Raw genomic sequence first — 23,592 nt, forward strand, 5'->3', positions numbered from 1 at the left:
TGCAAATAAGCAGCAAGAGCTGTCCTAAGTGGTCACTACCGTGTAAAAAGGAACATTCCTTAAAGGTTTTCCCACGGGTTCCCCTGGAGGTCTGGTGCAGATTCTTACAGTTAATAATGCACATTATAGTCTACTGAAGTACTACAGCATTGTCCAAAACCGGGTATTTGAGGTCCACGCACATTTGAAGAATAACCTGGACAGATTTGAAGTGCATAGGGATAAGAATTCCACTTGCCTGTCTGATCCATTCCAACAGCATTCAAACTTGTCAAAAATGCAATCGTTCTCATACAGTGAGCAGAGTTTACTTCTGAGGTATTCATGCACCTGGAAAAGAGAGATCAGAAAAACTGAGTGAGCATTAGACTCATACACCTGTGAAACAGCCTTCCAGACTGTTCCAAAAGCAAGGAGCCTGAGACTGCTCACAAGAGTTCTTTCTTATAAAGGAAACAGCAATTTTCAGTGGCAACTAAAAACATTTTATGAAAAGGAAATGTTTCACCTCCTGTTTTCTTCAGGATATAACACAGAACATAAAGACAACCGAAGAGTTGTCATGGTTCTCAAGGCTGGAGATCACCTCTCCACCTCCCAAATTCCCACTGGGTAAGAGGGAGGCTTTTCCAGCCCCAAACATGGGTTTGGTTTCTGCCACCACCCTGCAAATACCACAGCCTTTCAGAAGGAGTGTGGAATCCCCAAACCTCAAGGATGCTCTGCCTGAATCTACAGACAAAACTGTAACTGCCACATCAAGACTATCAGTAAGACTCAGCCTCTGTCCAGGTTTTTTGATTTCCAACCCACATGATTTTCACCCAGTACCTGGTATGTTTCCACAGGTCTATTTTCCATATTTAAATCCCAGATCTTCACTGACAGATAATCTCTAGTCATCATATATCGACCACTGTGGCTAAATTTGACATCAGATATGGAAGAGATTATTTCAGAGAAAAATGATCTGTTGCTAGGATCTTCTGGTTCTTCAAACACTGCCAGAAAAAAAGACAGGCATTTCAAAAGGTCAGTTTGTGCCTCTTTGATACAACATACACACAAATTACTTTAACATTGTCTCAGTAAGCTTTCTACCTTGTGTTACTCTGTGTTATATAAAATAACTTTTAAGGAGAAACACCTGTAATACAGTTGCCATACTCTCTTATTGTTGTAGCAAGACAAGGTCAGCTTCTTAATAAATGAATTATTTGGTAATATGTGAAGTCTTGATTCACGCATGCCAGATTTGCAGCACCAAGTACAGACCAAATGGCCTTTAACCTCCTGAAATCTGCAAAAAGCCATTCCTGGTGTCCAAACAGAATCTGCTACTCATTCACTGTTTTTACTCCAGAAAAACGTTAGTTTAAGATTTATTTCGATTTTAGACTTTAGATCTGTTCAATGTACTACAGGAATCCTACACAAATGCACACAGACAATTCAGTGTTTGATATACTCTAACAGCAAATGTGCTCAGGCACAGGGAGACACTGACTGCAGCACTCACACTTTGAATGTCTGTCACAGAGGGCTGATGCCCTCATGTCACACAGGCGAATTGTGCCTTTACTGCTGCTGTAGACAAACGTGCTGCAGCTGTTGGGGTGGAACTCTGCAGCTGTGATCACCTCTGTCAGCTCCTCCATGTTGGCAGGCTTGATATCTACAATATCTGCAGCAGCTCGTTAAGGAATTGCCTCCAGCAAAATGGGTTTTTCTCATGGTATTTTTCGGTTTTAGATGCTTTCAGAAATGCTACTTCAGACTTGTGGGACCCAGGTACAACCAGGTAAGAGTTAAAATCAAGCCACACAATTTGTCTACAAAGCAAGGTGGTAACATCACATTCTGAATCAGTTTCCAGGTCATTCTTACAGCAGCAAAAACCTGCTTCAGTTTTGCTCTACTCCTGTAGTAATCAATTTTATACTACAAATTATCTCCTAAGTATTTAATATAGAACTTTATTTTGCTTAAATTATACTTATACTGCTACATTACAAAATGCTATTTTGTATTAAAAATGTGACACAGATGTGGCTGCTCCATCTCTGGAAGTATCCAAGGCCAGGTTGGAGCAACCTGGTACTGCCCACCTGGGTGAGCTTTAATGTCCCCTCCAAACCAAACCACTTCTCCAGAAGCAAAAGCCCTTACAATTACTAGAGAGAAGTAACCAGGATTAATGGAGATTAATTCTCTGTACATATACTGAACACTTCTCATGAAAGGAAATAAAACCCAACAGTTTTCCTGCTCCCATCCCACAGAACAATGGCAAAAGGATACTAAAACTTCTGTCTGTGATTTCTAGGTGCCACAGGTTGATCCGCAGGTCGTCTGCAGACAGATAAGTTTCATAGTCACTATTGATGGAGATGGAATTGATGTGATACGTGTGGGCATTGGCAAATATCCTTCGTGGGCTGGCTTCCACCATGAGGTCCATAGGCCTGAACACTGGCACCTGCAACACACAGAGCAGGGCAAGAGTGAGATCCAAACCTGCCACAGACATCAGCACTGCTCAGCACAGTTCTCCAACATCCTGAGCTGGGTAAAATATCTTAAAAAGTCAGTATTTCTGCCAAGTGACATCACAGGAAAGATTTAGTTAATGATCTGATAGGGTGGCTCCTCCTGAAGCCATGGGCTGGGAGAGGAGGAATTTGCTGATTGTGAGCTACTCACCCGTAGTGTTGTAACTGTAGTAGGATCCCTATACCGTCCATCCTCCTCCTTTAAATTATAACCCTCGGGTCTTTTGTCCCTTTCACTGATTTTCCATAACTTTATTGTTTTATCTGCAATGAAACAGCCACAGTTTAAAATGAGAGCTATGGAGAGACACCAGTCATCACTGCTGATGCCTTCAAACAAGACAAGGCCACCCACATGCACCAAAAGAGACAAAAATGCTGCTTGAGGAAAACAAGACAAGATAAAAAGCATTAAAAAACCTCCTCCACAGTTTGTTCTTTTTTTAAGAGTTAGAGCAAGTTTAGTCAGGACAGGGATTGCTATGAATGATTAATGTAAGCTCCGACACAGGGACTCAAATCCACATGAAGGTCTCACATAGGCTGTAAAGCAACTAAATCCCAAATATCCCTCCCTGTGCTGGGGACACCTGTGCCCAGACAAGCCAGAACCACATCCCCAGATCCTTGCAGTTAAACCCTGCTTGATTCCAGCCTTTTGGAGAGGATTAGACCAAATCCTAATAGCAAACCTAAATAATAGCATGCTGTGGTGCAAAATACTCACCATTTGTAGACAATAAAAACTGAGCAGCATTTTTCTGGGGTAACCACCTAATTTTGTTGATCTTCTCTTCAATTTCTAAACTTTTCAAGTAGTCAAACTCTGGTTCATGGCTTTGAAAGGTACTGTAAACATTGTATTCTCCCCTACTGTGAGACTGGGTTTTGTTCTAAAAAGAGAATTAAATGATCAAGACATGTATACAACATACATTGGGGTACAATCTGCTTGATTTTCATGATCCTGTCAACCAAATGAGATGAGCATCATTTCTGTTCCAAGAAATTTAATAAAGTTTCTACTATTTTGGCTAAGAAAACATCAGAGAAGAGACAGTTTATGCAGCAGCTTAAGCTTCTAGAAACTCCTCACAGAATGTGAATAACATCTTCAACAAGTTTTCACATTAATGCTGAGCAGCTGAACAGATTAGTATTTTACCTAAATATTTTATTAAAAAAAAACAAACACAAAAAAACAAACTACAACTTCTTACATCCTTAATTTTTCCACCTCAGCTGTTTAAAGGGAATACTCCTTCCCTTGCAACACAGACACACAAATGGCAAATCTACTCTCTGAGTACATTCAGCTTTCCAGGCACACTATGGAAATCCCACGTGGCACCTCTAAATTTATACCAGCACCTCCACTATTCTGGTTTATCATCTCCAAAGTCCCCTGAGAGCTTCTGAACTGTTTAAGCAGCTTTTTCTTCCTCATTCTAGAAGGGCAAAAAGCTCATCACCTCTGCTCTGGCATTAGAGTCACCCCTGCAGTTACCTGGCCAGGTGGAATTGTTTGCAAAACTGAAAAATTTACACAATTCCTCTTTCCAAAAGCTGTGTCTTAGGCACCAAAATATTGCACTGCATGGGCTGAACCTTGAATTTCATCCACTGGGTGAAGAAAATTGGATCAATTTCTAGTGTAGTACTCCCCATGTCCACCTGTAGTGGTTTCAAGCTGAATTTTGTGATTCTTCCAGTCCCACCCACTGCAGAGACTGCACCATCAGATGCCTTTGCTGTGATATGTTCCTGGCTGGGGACTTTGCTCCTTCCTTCTCTGGTGTCTCATGTCCCTGGGCTCATTTAATCCCTCAGTACCTCACCAAAACACATCTGATACAACCCTTGCTGACCCACATTTGTCACATTCCTTGCATCATTTTCTCGTGCTTCATACCCTGAGAGCTAGCAGCAGTTCCTACACTTTAAAGTAAGCTGGGGGTGGGGAAGGGTTAAGGTGGAAAAATGCTTAAAAATCACATTTGGCATCAGAATTCTGTACCACACCTGTCCCTTACAGTGCTTTTCCCAGCCTGGAGAATGGAAGGGACTTTGTTCTAAACCTCAGTCAGAACTAACAAGTGAAGCTGGGTCACTGCATGTAACAACTTGGAAAGGAAATCTACTGTGCTGTAGGAAATGCCTTAGGAAATCCAGGGAACTGGGAACTTTCCTTCAACTCCAGACTTAACATAATGACTGAGGCTTAAATATTCTATGTGTGTATTCCAATAAAACTTTACAGGACCAGAATAATACCTAAACCCAGTAATATGTGAAATTGATCCTTGGGATAAAATCAAAATTTAAACTCTCAGTCTCAGGGTGCTCAAAGGAAAAAAAAAAATAAATTCCAAACAAGTGTTGGCCCAAGCGGCTGATGTTAAATTCCAATTTAGGTAATTGCACAGTGCCTACGCAAATTCCTCCTGAGTTTCTGTGAGCTGCAGTATTCACTTCCTGCCTGGCACTGAGCTGATGTCACTGGCTGCCACATTCCAGCCCGGAGGTGGCAGCAGTTTGGCAGTGGGTGCAGCCACACAGGTTTGCACAGCTCTTCACACAGCCCTTGTGAGGGTTTCTCTTCCTGCAGGCGTGGTCTGCAAAGCTCTCCAGTGCAGTGTGGCAGAAAGAGGCACAGAATTCCAAATGAAGCACTTATATTTTATACACTTTCACATATAAAACCTGCTCTAGACAGTTTGTTGGAACAACCAATTACCAGTGCATCAGGGAAGTAAGTCCCTAAAATCAAATCATTCCCTAAACACAGGAAAGCTAAAAAATGCCAAAAACAATTCTGTGGAATTTCATTTGACAACCCAGGTGCTCTTCCTACCCCTGGATCCCAGCTGCTAAGGATGTGAGCTTAGATTATGCTCCAAAACCCGAAGAGTAATTTAAATACAGCTCACCTGAGAGCAGGCAAGGAACTGCTGCAACTCTAAGCTACACAAGAGGATCCTTAAATGCATCAAGCTACAACTCATGAATTAGAAGTAATAAAGAAATAAAAGGAAAACAATAAAAAGCCACAAAATACCCCAAGAGCTGGTGCCACGCAGCCCCACTAGATGTCCCCACTGACCCAGAGGAGCTGCTGGCACAGAGACGGTGCCTTGCCCACAGATCAGCCCCTGCTCTGGGAACCTGAAATCCCAGGCTTCGGGACTTTTAAAATGGAAATTGAAGGAAAAACGAAACAAAAATGAACATCTCAAGGCAGTGAGGTGACATCTCTCTGGAATACATTCTAAGCACAGCAGCTTCCAGCTACAGTCTCAGTCTCAGTTAAAATCAGGCACTGCAGCTCACCTGCCCACTGACATGGAGGTAAAGTCTAAAAGCCAAAAAACACTGAGAAATTGAGAAAAGATACCTCTGCTATGGGGATTCAGTGGTTTTACTTGACTGATACCAGAGTGGAAAAGGACATCTGAGGTCGCAGTCACACACTTACTTAAGGGCAACTTTTAATATCCCCAGCTACAGCAAAATCTGAAGTCATCGTCACAGCCAGGAAGAGTCATTGTGCAAGAACCAACTTCAGCTCCCTCAAGGGTCTTTGTGTCCTGCCCCTTTTTGGTTTTCACTTTCAACGTTCTTTAGACCACAACCAAAGTGTGTTTAAAATAACTTCTATCAAAATGTTCTCATTACATTTCAGTATTGTGATCACTTATCACATAGGCATGCACTTCTTGTAAAGGGTTTTATAATAACATCCTCCTTGTCTTAAAAAAGGGAATAGAAAGAACATGTAATACAGTGTAATTAGACAGCACTCACCTCCTGCTCCTGTTGAAAGATGACAACTCTCCCCCCCTTGTCTCCTGTTGCTAACAACTCTCCAGAATGGTTAAATTCTACTGTAGAAATTATATCCGCTGCAGAACAACAAAAATAAATCCCACAGATTAATCATTCTTCTAAATACCAAGTGGCCAAGAAAGGCACAATTTAAAAAAAACCCCAAACCATTAAAAAACATACTTTAGTTGAAGGACATCCATAAAATGAAAGTAGAAGTTTCTTCCAAAAAATTACAGTAGTTTTTTAAACTGTACATTTGAGAAGTGTTTATAGATCACCATGCCAGAGCTACAAGCACGGTGTTGTGCATTACTTTGTTTTTAAAGGTTTAATATCCTCAGCTTCTTAGAACTGATTTTTCTATGCTGGCTCTACTTTAGATAATACAGACTGCACCTTCCTAGAGCAACTATGTACTTTTATTTTTTCAATTTTTCCTAATGCATGATTTAGATACAATCATTATCTATATGACCTCAAAGCACTTTTTTTTTTTAAGGTCTCAGTACACAATTGGTAACTTAAAGGCAAAAGGTATCATGGGAGAAAAGTTCAGATATCTGTGTCTAAGGAATAAACAGCTGCAGAAAACCAGGAACAAACCTCAATAGTCTCCAGAAAACATCAGCAGTTTTTCTGGATGAAAAAGGTTTGCATTACCACAAGTGTTTTTATAGGGAGCACTAAAATTAAATTGTGAATATACACTGACAAGAATAGTAATCCATAGTATCAAACTGAGCTGTTCATACATCAAAAAGGACAAATTACAACTGAAGCTCAAGCCCACCCATTCACATTTCCAAAGGTACAAATGTTCCTTGGACTCCCAAACAGTTGAATCAGAAGCCAAACCATTTTTGAAACACCAAATTGCAACACAACTCTATAAATCTAATTTTCTGCTGGAGAAACTACTTGAGAGTTTTACATGCACAAGTCTTGAGGACATTTCATGCCAGTCAGCTGTAGATAAACAGAATTTTCTGTGGGATGTTTTCTTTTTTCTCCATTGTATTCATAACATTTTAGACTCAAACAAGATCAATACCTGCTTGACTGAGAGCCAAACACCAGCTCCACAGAGTTTTGTATTCTTCAGCACAAACTGCCCTGGAGATTCCCCCACCAACCTTCCTGCCACTGCTTATACAGGCTGGAAAGTCTCCAAACGGAGTTAAGGACAGAAATACAACCTCAGCCTGTACCTCACTGAACCAGGATCCAGATCACACACACACAAAATTTACTAACATAACTCAGCAGTGAGAAGTACACAGAATAATTACTACTGAGAAAAACAAAGACTTAACACTACAAGCTCTGACAGTCTTGAAACTGATGACAATACAGTGAATTATTAAAAAATCCACTGTGTCCAGGTATGTGGAAAGAGAAGAGCAGAGAAAAAATTGCCTTAGAAGGATAAATTAATCAAAGTACTTATTTGGTGAAAGTCACTGGAAAGTTTAGAACAAGCAGCAACAGCAGCCAGTAAAACCTTTATTTAAGGACAAAAATCTCTATTTTCCTAGGTAAGATGATGCTGTATATTGTATGTAATATTCAAATCTTGTATAACAGAAAGACAACCACTTTCATGGAGATCCCAGACATTCTTGTCTTTTTTTTTTTTTTTTTTTTTCAGGAGAATCCAAGCTTTCCCCCAGTGATTTCCAAGCTGATAAGGATCCTGCTTCATCACAGACTCAAGTGCACAAACAAACTTTCAGCACCCATATCCCACACGTCCAAGGAGTCCAGCAGGTTCAGGCAGTGGTGACAAGGTACTGAAAACTCACCAGTGCCTGACAGACACTATGCAGATCATTCTAAGTATTGGATCAGTTTTAAATTAAAACTAAATACATTCCTTAGCAGCAATTGCAATTGAAAAAATATTAATTCATTTTAAAACTCAAGATACATCAATAAATCCAATGTGCCTTCCACAATGTAATCTTGGACTGTTCCCTCTCCAAAGGCAAAAAAAAGGTGCTAAAAATGTGACAGAAAGAAGTGATTTCTGCTTAAGTAATCCCAACCCAGGGCCAAGATACAGATTGTACAAATAAATCTGTACTAGAAAGCAAAAAAAGAGTTGTACATTCAAACCCAGTAACGCCCTGTTTGGAATTCCACATTCCCATACCTTCCTCAAAGGAAGAGGCAGACATCAGGGCACTGCTGCTGACCTGGGCAGATTTAAAGGTGTTGGAGAAATGCCAGGGGGAGCTTTTCAACCTCCCCAGTGCCTGGATTCACTTGTGGATTCTCATCTGTGTTAACATCCTCGTTGCCCAAAACATGTACCCATCTTCTCCTTTTTTCCAATGGTAATTGTAATTCCTTGATGATTTTAGCCCTCCAGCATCACAAGAGAGTATCCCCAGCCTGTGCTGTTTTCCCTCCTCTCCCTAGGTGGGAGCCTGCACACACAGAGCTGCTCCTGCTGCCACACACTGGGAAACCATCCCAGTGCCAGGGGCACTGGAAGGGATATTTAAGGGCGAAGCAGGTGTGCAGTGCCCTACTGCCACTGCTGATGGCTGCTGGAAATAGAATGCATTTCAGTGCCCTTTTCTTCCAGCACAATGTCAGAGATAAATAACCACTGACCCTTTTATCTGATACCCAAAGCCCTCCTAGGCCACGGCGTTATCTGCTGGCCACCGTAAGCTGAAGAGCAGTTCTGTCTCCTGCTCCCCTCAAGCATCTCAGCACAGCTCTGACACCAAGGTGCAGCGTGACGTTGCCAGTGCTGAGGTTTAAAACACTGCATGGCAGCATCAATCACAAGAGATGAAGGCACGATTGTGACAAAGACAAAAATCAGGACAGCAAGGTACACCCGCATTCCTGCGGGGCACCTGCAATACCAGAACCAAGTGAACCGGCTTTCTCCTTCCTGCATAACTTGGGACAAAGAATTCAGAGGTTAGTACATCATTTACAAGTATTTCTCTGCACAGATCTATACATTTGTCCTTTAGTTCCATTTAATATCCCTTCACAAACACTTATTGTTGTAGAAATACTTCTGAGACCGCTAAATGCTTTCAAATAATGTTTTTTAGTGACCTGACAGCAAAGAGGTGGTGGGGTGGGAATCACCTGCATGACCTGAAATCTATTTATGAATGAAAATGTTCTGCAGCAGGTTGAGCAAAACACTATGGAAACACAGTGCTGCTGCACAGTTGTGTCTCCACCTCAGAGATACAAAACTCTATAGTCAAATTAAACCACTGATCACAAAAATCTCAAACTAAAGAGAGGTTTATGTCCCTGATCCACCAGCACATGGAGACAGGGCAGTGTCTGCTTCCCCCAGAGCCATCCAAAGCTTCCTACAGCTCTTCCAGATCCAGCAGCTACAATCTGGCAAAGCTTTCCTCTCCTTCTGCACATCATCTTTATTTTCACAACCTCCTCTAAGTTTTTTAAGCTTCAATGAAACACCTTCACTTTTCAAGTGCTCCCACAAAAATCAAAACCACCAGCAAGATCTGGACACTTGACTGGATTCAAACAGGACTAAATTCTTCCATGGCAGACATGGAGACAGAAACCAGAGGAGCCAATAAAAAAAAAAAATCATAATATGGTGTTTGTCTTTGACAGGGAATAGAAAAAGAATCCAACACATCTCAAAGCTTCAGGTAAGGCTCTAAGGCCACTGGAAAGAGAACCAGCTCAAATTAAAAAAAAAAGAAGAAAGGAATCCAACAGATTTCCAATGCCTTTTCCCCTGTTAAAATCAGTATTTGGAACAGAAAAACTCAGTGACAAATACTTAAACACACTTTCACACTCTGGGGGCCCTCCACATGTTGCAGTTAATGCAGAACATGTGCCCTGTCACCATCAAGTTTTCTGAAACTTTAAAGAAAGGATTGTGATGAAGCTTTACCACTGTCCAAATGTCTATGGAAAAAGGGAATAAATCAGCTTCATCAATCCAAACCAGCAAAATAAAACTGTAATTCGATGACTTCATTCCAGAAGGCCCATGACAAACCTGAAAAGCAATTTTGTATTAACTTTGTTTCCAATAATATAATAAAGGGGATTTTATTGGTAGAGAAGAGGCTATCTATTTTAATGTTCCATGAACTTTATATAAACTCTGCTTAGAAAACACGCTTGGTAGGCAAAACATGTCACCTACTCTGCAGCAACGAGTCAATCATGGCAGGAACAAAGAGAGTCTTTATTTCACCAGACCCAAAAGGTTTCTGTGCAAGTTTTTGGAATCACATTGATCTGCTGCCTAAGCAGAGAGCAAGTAAATCAGAGTGTTTTCACAAGTGGAGCAATCTCTTGATGTTCCCAAGGACTGAACAAAGAATTGTAACATTTAAAAAGCATTTTAAAATTATTTGGAAAGTATTGTTTATATATTTTCCCAGTGGCTCAAAACACCATTTCTGTAATTTTCCAAAGGAACAACTCAAAATCGTCTTGTCCATAAAGCAGAGCAGATTATTTACGGGTTTGCAATTCTGTCCTGGGGAGTGAAAACCAAATTTGCTGACCTAATGTGGAGACCACATCCTCAGTTTATCAGCCTGGAAAAGCTATTTTCATCCAACTAAACATCAATCAATCAGTCCAAGAATACTTCAGAAACTGTCTCAAACTAAAAACATGAAGAAACCAACTTTTAGGATTAATATTAAAATCTATGGAAGCTCAAACAGCCTCAAACTGAGGAAGCAACAGAGGAATGGATAAACGTAATGAGACATAAAGGCAGTGAAATATTTGAATTTGATGCACAATTGCTGAATATACCTGAGCCACTCTTCCTAGAGAGAGGAAGAATATTTGGCCAGGAGAACCTGCAGATGTTAAATGGAAATCACTTGTGGGTTGTTTGGTCCTTTCCAGTCCAGGCAGAGGCAAAACCTCACTGCTATAAACTACTGAATAGATGGAACTTCCAGAAACTCCAGCTCAAGTCACAGCTAATGACAGAAATTTATGGCTTTTGATTGGAAATCATTGTTTCCAATAATGATTTTGTTTTGGAATTATGTATTTCATCATTGGGAAAAAACCCCAGTCAAACAATGAAGGACACTGGAGAGAAAACAAAAGCTCTTCCAAGGCTTCAAATGTTTTGAACAGCTCCACAATGCACCAAGTCATCCCACCAACACCCCACTGCTTGTGATTTGGATTTACTCCTTTATCCAGAGTCCTCAGATATTGTGCATTTATTTCTGAAGGTAGATAGTGAGGTGTTAATCCCAAAGTGAACAGGAAGGCTGTTTAAACGAGCTTAAGGCAGGTTGAACACATGTCTGTGTGCAGAGGAAAGCTCCCAGCACAGGATACTACAACTTCACACCCCAGGAAAAGAGTGAGAGCAAAATGCCATGCACTGTTTAGTGCTGGTGGTGGAAAAGAAAACATCCCCTGCATTCCAGCCTCATCCCTAATTTAAGTCTGTGGAGAGGGGGAAGGGAACACATGGATTGTATGCTCCAAAGTTACCGTGACCAGTTTTACTGTTGACTTCATTTCCCTCTTCTTCATTCACTTGCCTGAAGGATTCCCTGCATTCATTCTGTCTCCCTGAAGTGACTAGGGAACAAATCCAAAGGCAGTTGGGAGAAGTCATTCTTACTGTTCAACTTACTACTTGAGACTTGTTCAGAAGTCCTCTAAATAGATCTCTTTTCTACTAGAGAGGGCATTAAAAATGTATCAATTCCTTAAAATACAGGGACAGGAAGAAATGCACGTAGAGAAGCCAGAAAGGGGTTATTGCCCTTGTGGCAAAAATCCTCCCTCTGTGCCATGCATCTCTGCCAAAGCCAGTTGGCTCCTTGTTCTCTCCCAAGTACCAGCTCTGGAATTCTGCAGCACACAAAGCTGCCCTCCTTCCCAGAGAGGGGAATTTGTCTGATGGCCAACTTGCTTCTCAGTGCTGTTGGCCCTGCCAGGGCAGACACAAACACACAGGAGCCCAGGCTGCAGTTCCAGCAGACAAGACTGAGGCTGGGTTTGCTTTGCAAACCTGGGAGCTGCACAGGGAGGAGGAAGATTTACAGAGTGCTCCTTGGCCCACACATTCACTCCAAGCGAGTGAACTCACTTGAACAGCCCTGGGAGGCTGAAAATTAAAAACACGACCATGGCAAAGTCATAATTCTCCTGCTGATGCTGAAAGCATTTAGTGCTGTTTGGTGAAGATGCACTTCAGAGCTGAGACTCGCCCAGTCCTATTTACACCCCTACCCACACGCAGCATACACAAGATACCAGTGGCCAGACAGGGAATACACATAGTATTCCACATCATAAATTACTCACCTAAGTAAAATAATCAAATATAAGCTTTGTCAAGCAGGCCTAAACCACCACAACTTTGCTCTAATTTCCTGGACTCCTCCCTATTCTTTTTTTTTTTTTTTCTTTAATTCACTCTTTCTTCTCCCTTTCCTTTGGAGAGATACACTAGGGAAGTTCTAGTTCAGCAACAATTTCAACTTTGGATTAGAAAGCTATTATAATTACTCATTATTACTACTACACATTTAATTTTTAATTTTTTAGTTGGTTCCCTAAAATAAAAGTTTGATACTGCTTGATTAAGCTTTTCCTATTACTTCCTAAGTCACATTAGCATGCCCCATGCCTGCCCTGCTCACTGTGGGCTCTCAGGTAAGCAAACTCTACTCTTGCATGGCAAAGCACAGCTCAGTGTGCCACATCCTTCTGAGATGACTCTTTGTGCTGTCAAATCCATGTACCAGCAATGACAGCAAGAACACTGTGTTATCACCAGCCTTCAGAAGCAGGAGCTGGAATTAGTCACTTTTTTTTAATGGGAGGTGGAACTGGAGGCAAGGGAAAGAATCAGCACTCCAAGATTCCACAGGATTTATGTGTATTAGGATGGTGTAAAACTTACAGCTGAATTTGTAACACCTAGATAATCTAGAGATAATGCAGCTTAATACTCAAGTACAAAACAATGTTATTTTGGTGGTTTCGCAAATTCATACAAATAACTTTTGTTAAGCCTCCTGGCTTCCTAGAAAACACAACAGCAAACTTCCATCCCCTCCCATGGCAGGAACAGCGGCGCCAGCCCTAATCTTGTTGCCATTAGTTTTAAGGAAGGCCAGTAATGCTCCTAAATAGCTTTACTGGGCTCAGAGCAGAACAACTCCAAATCCATCTGTCCCATGCACCAGAAGCTCTTCCTCCCTGCAAAGCCAGAGTGAGAGGATGGCACTGGATCTGCAGAGAACAGGATTATCTGTGAAGTGACTCAAAAGCTTCTACAAGTTGGAATAGGAACAAATATGCAGATTAAGTGTTTTACAAGATAAGAGTGAAGCAGAGAACAATTACCATCTGCTAATCTCTCATCTGAAACAGCAGCTTCTTATGCATCCAGAAATCTTCATGGGACCTCGAGTTAACTGTGGCATCAAAGTACCATCCTCATTTAAATAGAATTCATAGAAAGCGCAATCTATGGTCAACATTACAATCCAGGTCAGATAGGCAGCAGCACACTGCATGTTTTAACTCTTGTGTTTGGCACACACTTGTGCTTCAGTTGGGCAACTGATTCAACATCTCCACTCAGGGCAAGTTTTCACCACTAAATTTACCATTATTTTTCCACACAGTCCATTCCTGGACCAAGGTAAGAGACCAACAAAGAATTGCACAAACCCAGCAACTCCCTGAAGGAGCAGAAATCACTACAGAGAACACTTACAATCATCTTCAACAGACACTGCCACCACCTCAAACTTCTGTGAACAATGGCAACACATTTCATTTCTGTTAAACAATTTGTATTTTGCTAAGCTAACAGAATTCACTGAGACTGAGCTGAAGGCACCAGATGAGCAAATCTGCTGTGGGGGAAAGCAAGGAACATGCTCGGAAGCAACCACATCTCCAGCTAGCACACTTGGATTTACAAAGGCCATTGAGCCCAGAACCAAAATGCCAATTAACTGCATTTCTGAGTCTCCACAAGCTTCCATCTACAACAAGGCCAGAATCTAGCTTTGCTAGAACAGAAAGAAAATTTATTTAAAGCTCAGACCCCTGGCTTCCTGCCTCCATCTATAGTAGGAAACTCAAGTCACCAGTACACAGGACTCCAAGACACCTGTGGTGGCAGGGAAAAAACAGAGATGACAAAGAGCAGCACATCAAAGTACTCTGAAAACAGATGTGCCAGATACTGATGTGTCCCTGCTTCCTACCACTGAAAATGACATAAAATTGCTCCGAAATTTTACCTTTTTGAAAAGAAAGCGTTCACACAGAAAAGTAATACTGTGAGCTTTAGGAAGGAACTTTTACACCTTAAATTAATTTAGAATTGTGATCCACTGTGCAATACCTGTACCATGCTCACTGTAACCACTGGGCTGTAGGTTTTGTTTCTGCTCACCAAGTCTGGCACTGCACTCTGTAACTCCTTTCAGGCCAACTTCACAGCAAAGCTACAGAAGAAAGAAACCCTATGGGGTTAGGATTTCCCAGCAGGAAACAGTCCTGAACTTGAAACCAGTTCACCTGATGAGAGAGTTGAATAGTTCTGGGGCTTTTAACCCCAAACAAGTTTTTATTAGTAAATGTTTCAAAAATTACTGTGAAAAATCCTCTCCTGTTACAACAACAGCAGACAGATGAATGTTCTCTCTATACAAACAAATGCAAAGCTGTTTGATTTCTGGATAGAAACCATTAACCCTCATCATGCTGATTAATTGCTTTCTATTTTTAAACTGTAAGACATGACTGCAGTTCCCTTCAGAACACATGCACAGGAGATCAAGAGGAAAATTCCCTCCTTCCACCAAGCAGAAGAGTATCAACTGAATGAATTTACTTCAAAAGATGCTGCAAACCAGAGTTCCCAGTACTCGTATTGCCCCTTGGCTGGACATGATCTAGTTGGGAGAGCAGAAGAAGGCACAAGCAGTCTGATCACATGCAGATAAGCAGGAAAATAAATACATTTACAACAGGCCAGACAAATAAACACCCCAAAAAACTCCTGCTAACTGGGCTGTCCACAGGCAGGCACTGCATATTTAACAGGTAAAGGTTAACCTGGGTCCAGCAGCAGTTGATTGTAAACACGTAACACCCTGGAATCAGCAGAACAGGAGTTGTGGCCCTCGCTGCTGTTCCCAAGTCCTTGGGATCTGCCTCCACCTCGGAGGATGTATTTTACATGTACACCAAGGCAACCTACCCTACAGTCCTTCCCATTCTGGAATTGAGGGGGGTGTGCCTGAAGCTTCTTCCAGAGCTCCACAACTCTGGGAGATTGCTGCTGTCCCAGTAACTCCATGTGAACACTACTGCAAAGTGAGGACCTTACCAGTTCAAGACAGAGCCATTTTTCAACTCAACACAACCTACATCAGCCTGAAAATACTCCAAACTCAATAATAAAGGATTATTTAATACCTGACAAGAATTCCCTACAGGCTCTAAAGACATCCTCTGCCCGGAAACCACACAAAGGAGTTACAGCACTCTGTGAAAGGCAGCTCAACCTCGAGATGAACTGAGGCACCACTCCATTATTTCACTTTATCCTAATAATTTCTAGTCTTTGTAAGAGGCCTCCAAGTTTTCAATTGAGGAATAAATGTGATGAAGAAAGCAACAACCAAGTCAATTCCCTTTTAAATCTTCATTACACAGGTGCTGAGTTTTTCCCTCAAAGAATATCCTAAACAATGTATTCCAGAAGGGGATTCCACCTTACATTATTAGCACTGCAACATATTTAGGAAGGTAACAGAAATACACATACACAGGCAACATTTTGCTGGGGACAAAGAGCAAGTGATGAGCATTTAGTTCACATGTCTTAAAACACACTTCCCAAACTCAAATATTCCTTCAAATATGACAGGAAGTGCCTATTTGCTTTTCCTATTCATACTAATTCAAGTCTATTGTTGGCTGAAACAAAGGTCTTTCAACCTGCATAAACCGTTCCCAGGACATTTGACACCAGTTTATTAATATCATAAACAGGAGAGGCTGGAGTGGCAGAAATCCAGCCCCACTCCTGGTACCCAGCTGAAATCACCTCAGCAAGGAGGGTGAATGTTTCACAGTTTGTGGAACTACAACATTTATCCAGGGCCAGGAATGAGCACTTGAAGGTCACAGCGTCTCCTTGGGCCTCTTCTTTGCAGCTACTGCAATATTACAGAATAATTTATTTTTTTTTTAAGGGCTCAATCTGTCCACAAGTTTCCTCCTTCCAAGCAGAATTGTTCTGCTTTTAAACAAAAAAGTAATTAGTAGTAAATCCAGCGTTTCAGCATTTTTAAATACCAGGCACCCATTTGATGGAAAAACTACTGTAGAGTTCTGTTTCCTAACATCACAAAATTCAGCTGCTGAGAGCTTAAATCTATTTTCAGGTGGGGAAGAGGAAGAGTGGCCCTCCTACTGAGGATGTGTCACACTCAGTGTTGCATCAATCTGCTTTCAATTACAGTGAAAACTCCTCTTCACTCACAGTCTAGGATTACCAAAAAAAGACTGGGAACAGGAGTTATCCAGAGGTTGGATAATGCCACAGTCAGAGGCTATGCACCCCTAAGCACTCCATGAGAAAGGATGAGTTTGATAGGAAATAGGAAAAAAAATAACAGACACATAAAATATAAAAAATATTCTACCTAAGCAACATTTGTGTTAAAATCCTAAATGCATTATAATTCTTAAGTTACTTTGTTTCAAAACAATCTTCCATAAAAATCCATTTAGTTTGGGAGTTACTCATAGTTTCTGTCCTTTGTACAACTGCATACAGATCATACATATCTAATTATAGGGGAACAAAATTAACTCCAGCAGGAACAAACTTCATGCCCACAATTGCTTCATCTGAGATCCCCTCAGGTGCCTGAACGTTCTGTCACTATCACTCACAAAACTGGGACTTGTTGAGCAATAGAAGGAGAACTGAGACAAAAAAACTTATAAATAACAGACTGGATTATTTTTCCTCTAATACAGCATTTGCCTGGTTTAAACACTCTGGTACATGACTTGTTCCAACATCTTTTCTGCCTGCAGAGCTTTAACTTACAACCTATCATTAAAAGATATGCAGTTTTGCTCCACCTTTATTTCCAAGAGAGTAAGAACTCAATTTTAGCACTGCTGAAAACAAAAATTCATGTTTACTCATTTTTCAGAATAAACTTCATGCTGAAACAAAGAATTAAATGTCTGTTTATGACATTTGTGAGCTGTAGAAAACACCCTTGCTGACCTGGAGATAAAGTGCATCCTAGGAATTTATAAACATTCAGGAGATCTCAACTCCATCTCAAGCCACCACTCCCTGGAAAACTTGTATGCACAGAGCTAAGTCACAGTTCATTCTCTCAAGGCTCCTCAGGGTTTATCCATAATGCTCACACAAGTGCTCCATAATTCTCCTAAGACATGCTTTGAAATGCAAGTTATAGAGAGTATAAGGATTCCTCAAAATGCATTAGCAGTATTTGACTGAGTCTTATTGAAGCTTTAAAGCTTTATTTCTTGTCTCTGTGATAAATATGTTGGCAATGTATCTGTTTTGCAAACCCAGGCTAATTACCCCTTGGTAGCAGAAGGGCTTTGCTGGAGTGCAGAGCAGCTTTATTTATACTCCCCAGTTTCTTAGGGAGCTGCTCTCAATGTGCCTACAAAGAATGAAAAAGAATGTTCATGAAAAAATAAATGTGAACAAGCTCATAAATACCACCTAGGCCATCAAAAAGTGTCAGAAGTTCAGCTGTTCTTCCCACCAAGATGGAGAGGGACTATTTACAAAAGCCTGGAGAAACAGAACAAGAGGGAATGGGTTCAATCTGAGAGGAGGTCAAGATGGGATATTTGGAAGAAATTCCTCCCTGTGAGGGGCTGAGACTGAATTTCCAGGGAAGCTGTGGCTGCCCCAGACCTAGAAATGTCCAAGGCCAGGTTGGGCAGTGCTTGGAGCAGCCTGGGATAGTGGAAGATGTCCCTGCCCATGGCAGGGGGTAGCACTGGATGGGCTTTAAGATCCCTTCCAATGGAAATCATTCCAGGATTCTGTGACTCCAAGTTATCAGCACGAAGTCGGTGCCTCTATCAGAGCTGATTTCCAATTCCAGCCTTGTGTGACCCCACACCTCAGCGCAGGTGCTCCTTCAGCAGAGCTGACTTCAGACACAGCCAAGGCTCTGGAGAGTGAAGATCTCCGAGATCCTCCTGAGACTGCTCGGTGGCCACAGCTGCAGGTTTTTAATCACCATCCCAGAGGAGCAGCAGGTACAGCTGAGAGATCTGCACTGAGACAATGTCCCAGTGATCTCCTGTGGGGCTGGGCTCAGGGATCCCATCCTCACTCTGACACCTGACAAACACATCTGCTCTGATAACCAGGGGTTAAGGACACTCCAGAGTTCCCACTCTAAGCAGGGATTTCTCAAATGCCAAAGTTATTTTTGTGTTCTTTGACTGCTTTTAAAAGGGGATTTATTCTTTCTTAGGAAAAAACGTTATGAGCAACAGGACCAGCAGAGAATCAGCCCTGTGACCCAGACAAAACACAGAAGTATTTATTTAACTCTTTTCTAATTCACAGAATGTTTACAAGTTTTTCCTCAAGATGACTTACACCAATTACTCACGACAGCTTACACCAATTATAAATTAATGGTCTATAAAATATTACTGTATTACTTATTCAAGTGGGTGTTTACCTACACAGCACTGGGAAATACAGCTCATTTCCCAGTGCAGGTATTAATTCATGTAACAAATATCCAATCAGCATAAATTTTGATGTCTGTTCATGGAAAGAATAAATAATTTTAATTTCAAGTTGTATTTACTTGAACCCTAACCTAATGCTTAATTATTACATAATAGCTTTTATTAAAAAAAAAAAAAATCAGAAAGAAAATTTACTTGCTTCTGCTCATAGTTACTAATTTTTATTATCCTTTTTTCCCCTATGCTCTAGACAGGTGATTTGTGAGTCCGCGGACCTAATTTGATTGGTAATTATTTACTTTTTAATTCCTGCTGACAGCCCCTGCATAAGCCTATAGAAAAATTCCTCACATCCACCATAGTATCTACCCTGAAGTACACACTAATAACAGGCTAAACAGTCCATCAGCAGACCTTACTTCAGATCTTTTCAGGGCTTGTTTGTGTTCCCAAGTAGTACAGAGCTATTTATGGAAAAATCTCTGCTGGAATCACAGCCAGAATTTCAATAGGCTGCATAGCACAGTGCGGCCAGGAGCTGCTGGTCTGTTTACAAATAACAATATATTTGGAAATAACATACTGGGCCATTGTTCTGCACACAGAGAAAAGAAGCCTTCAGGCAATGCCTTTCTTGTCACTGAGAAAGCTACAGACAGAGCTCTGCAATAGCTTCATTTTCTCTTTTTCCTGAAGCCAATCCAGAACACACACTTCAGGTTAAAATTCAGTAATAATATTACTACAAAAAATATCATACTTCAGCAATGCCTTTCAAAATTAGAACTCTGACTTAGTGTGCATTCCTGTTATAGATATAAAAAACCAACTCCTCAAAACTACCCTGCTGTTTCAGACTCTTCTAACACATTCTTTGACCAAAGAATTTATTTCAGGTGCAAAGCTCAGGCCAAACATTTGGATGCTTTAAATCTTGGTGCGTAGAATGCAGGAGGCTGTTGTGGCTCAGACAATGCATGAAGTGACTCCTTCTAAGCAAAAAAAAAAAAGAAATCAGCAATTCCTCTTGCCCAGCAGACAGGCAGGGAGGGAGGGCAGGAGGAAGGGCCACTCTCCAGCTGAATTTCAGGCAGCCTGCCGGGGAGCAGAGGGCCTCTGAAGGTCACAAGTACAACTGAAGTTGAGATAAATACAGCAGAGATAAATAGGCAGCTCTGTGAAGTGACTGGAAACTCAAGATTTCTGATTACCTCCCTCACTCTGGTCACTCATTCAGCTCTCAGTTCCTTTTAACACCTGGTGCATCTTTAGTGGCACCAGGAACCTTAAAGAACAATCTTCCTTTGCCCAGCTGCCTTTTCTTCCCCCGCCCCCCAACTTGGCAAGTGTTTTCCTGTGTTTCTATTCTGGCCCAAGCATACATGCCTCAGCTTCTTTAAAAAAATCATTATTAAACAGAAGCCAATTCTAATTTCTGGCCTGGACTTTAAGATTCCCAACACACGGAATCTTGACAACTCCAGGCATATTTATAACACCTCTTAAAATTATAGATATAGTCTACTAATCAAAGCAAGATACCAACCTTTATTTTTAAGTGTTTCTTTCAAATATTTCTGTTTATAGATCAGGACCTTTTCTGTGGGTTTTGGAAGGGTTGTATTAACAGATTTAAATACATATATATATGAAATTTGTTTATATATGTTTTATATATAAAAAAGTAGAGAGTATTCTGGTAGTGTCCTGCAAGGATGTCAAAGATCATTAAAAAAAACGATCATGGACTTTGGAACCTCATGTTTGGGAAACACCACACAGGTCTCAGGAGGGAAAATAAAGCTGTGAGGAGAACTGACTGAAGAAAAGGCAGAAGGATTATACAAAAAGTTTTAAACTTCTGGGCAAAAAGCCATTCCTGCCAATTTCACATTCCAGTGAAACAGCTTATGAATGTTTGACTATTACCTCTATAAACAGTGACATTGTCTCACTGCTGGGCTATATAATGAACACTGTAGGCTTCAACTGCTGTTTGTTCATATTGATCTATGAGAAGAAATGTCCTCAAATACAAATCTCAGTGCACTGAAAGTAGAATTTCCATGTGAAAGGCAAACTATAAGCAAGCAGGGATCAACTGTGAACATGAGAAGGCTGAGGAGGCTGAATTGTTCCCAATTCCACAGTTTCCCATGTTGCCTTAGAACCATTATCAGCTCTCCAAGAGAAGCAATCCATCCTTTCACTTCTCATCACTTTGACGTAGAACTGCCACCTATCCTACCACAAGCATTTGCTAAAAGTTGGATAAATTAAGTCTGGAGAAGCTGATGAGGAGTAAAATTAATCCAAAAGGAATCCAAGAGATGTAATTTTCATTTGGGTTGGTTTCCCCAGGTGATTCCCTGGAGCTCAGGGATCACCTGGCTCATGGCAGTGACAGGCACTAGGAAGGACCAACAAACAAGTGACAACAAACCTAAATGCAGGCTGGGCTGTAACTGGAATTCTAATTCCTCTTCCCACACCAAGGTCCCACTTCAAAATGAGCAAAATTGGGTCACTATTAAAAAATAACCCAAGTATTATCTCCAATATTTCTATATATTATTCCCTACTCAATGCACCAAGAACAGTACCAGAAAAGTCAGGGGTTTCTTAGGCAGTTCCACTGGAAAACAGCCCAAGAACTCTCAAACAAGTGTCTTTGAGAGTCATTATATCTTTATGAAAGCCAAAGTTTTATTTCAGTATGCAGTTCTTGTCCACCAGACCAATTCACTTTCAAGTTATTTGAAAATAAATCAAGACCTTGGGATTACATTTATAAGCACTATATACAAATATAGTTCATGACTTCTCAAATCATCATTTAACAATAGCACAAATGACAACTAAAATAACTGCTTTTAAAAAGACCATATCAAAGAATGGTCACCGAAACACTTTTTATAGTCATTAAAAAAAAGGGAACATACAACTACTGGCAATCAGCAAACAAGAATATATTAGAAATTACACTGTATTTAACATATTTTAAGTAAGCAACTATAATATGAAGTCTCAATTACCTTAACTGCTCCTGAATTCATGCAATTATCTTTTCTCAGGTTCTCAAAACCAGAGTGCTAACTGTGTACGTTTAGAGCTCTCTTTATTCCAAGAGCATTAATTTAAGAACTGCAACTGAAAATGCAAAGGGAAACATTTCCACACAAAACGCCTTCTATATATTTGGGAAAATCAATCTTTCTTACAATACAACTCCTTTAAACCCACTTTTTCCTGACCCTAAAATTTTCTTCCAAAATTAGATGCAAACAGAACTGCCTCAGGGGCTTCACATGTGACCTAAATATGCTTGTTCCCTTCATGGTGCTATCACTTGTAGATCACTGAGAGGAAAATACATTTTGATAAAGAATGGCTGACAAAATTAATAGCTTCTCCTCCAGTGCCTAACCAAAGAGTGATAAGCTAGGAGAGAAAAGAGAGAAGCTTCCAGCCACTTCTGTTTCTCTCACTGGATTACAGTCGTGCAGAGAAGCCTCAAATATTTGTTTTCAGTAATATCAGCTCGGAGTAGCAGAACCTGATAGTGGTACTTAATTTCAACAACCCAAAACCTGCCAGTCACTAAAAACCCAGGCAAGAGCACCCCCACGGACACTGCCCACTGCCCAGAGCAGTGTCCCCCAGCAGGCCTGTGTGGGAAGCCAGACAACGAGCAACACAGTATTCATTTCAGGAAATCCTGCTACATACAATTATTAATAAAGTGCACACACACGAGGTATCAATATTTCACCTCTTCAGACTCCTTTTTATGCTTTCCCCATTTTCAAAGCAGCAGGCAATGTCCCATCTATTTCCAGTGTACTGACATGCTGACCTTACAAAAGCAGCATTTAGCTGGTGCATGCTGCAAGCGCATAACTGACCTGTGGCAATATAACAAAGCTATAATTATACGTGCTCCACTCAAGTTTAAAGCCTAGAAAACTGTCCCTGCATTATTATTTTGACCACTGCTTCTTGAAAGAGATTACTCCCAATTGGTTTGGATTAATAAATACTTCCTGTATTTATCTGCTTTCATTTTCATTGGAACAGGGTAACCACTCACATTCACAACCTAAACGTCAACCCAAGCCAAGGCTTTTTACTCCTTTAAATAACTTCTTTGAGTGCAAACCTCAGTTTCATGTGATTACTGAACACTGATTTGTGCTGCTAAACTTTTCACTCCATACTAAAAATACTGTACACAGTTATGGCGCTGCATACTACAGAACATTGAAAACAGGAAAAAAGGCCTGAAAAATACCCTTAAGGCAGTTATTAAAACATCTTATGTAATGAAATCATCGTGGGAGCACAGTGTTTCCTACAGATGAAAGGACAAACTGCAGCCTTAACTCGGTACCATCAGTAATTGATGTTTTTGCTCCATGAGGCACACACAGAGCAGATTTAA

The 23,592-nt window shown here is 40.8% G+C and overlaps 1 protein-coding gene across 2 annotated transcripts in view; it reads right to left on the reverse strand.

The window, feature by feature from the left end:
• PPP2R2A (protein phosphatase 2 regulatory subunit Balpha) overlaps window positions 1–23,592 on the reverse strand; it is a 33,833-nt gene that overhangs the window by 1,521 nt on the left and 8,720 nt on the right. For both annotated transcript variants that reach the window (XM_077789237.1, XM_021546274.3), the window contains exons 3-9: window positions 6,357–6,454; window positions 3,280–3,445; window positions 2,704–2,816; window positions 2,302–2,479; window positions 1,520–1,684; window positions 832–1,001; window positions 239–330 (exon numbers count right to left, since the gene is read on the reverse strand). In XM_077789237.1, coding sequence (XP_077645363.1) covers window positions 239–330; window positions 832–1,001; window positions 1,520–1,684; window positions 2,302–2,479; window positions 2,704–2,816; window positions 3,280–3,445; window positions 6,357–6,454 — 982 coding nt within the window. The remainder of the gene's footprint in view (window positions 1–238; window positions 331–831; window positions 1,002–1,519; window positions 1,685–2,301; window positions 2,480–2,703; window positions 2,817–3,279; window positions 3,446–6,356; window positions 6,455–23,592) is intronic.

Source organism: Lonchura striata, chromosome 32 (assembly GCF_046129695.1).
Source record: "Lonchura striata isolate bLonStr1 chromosome 32, bLonStr1.mat, whole genome shotgun sequence".
Lineage (NCBI taxonomy): Eukaryota > Metazoa > Chordata > Aves > Passeriformes > Estrildidae > Lonchura > Lonchura striata.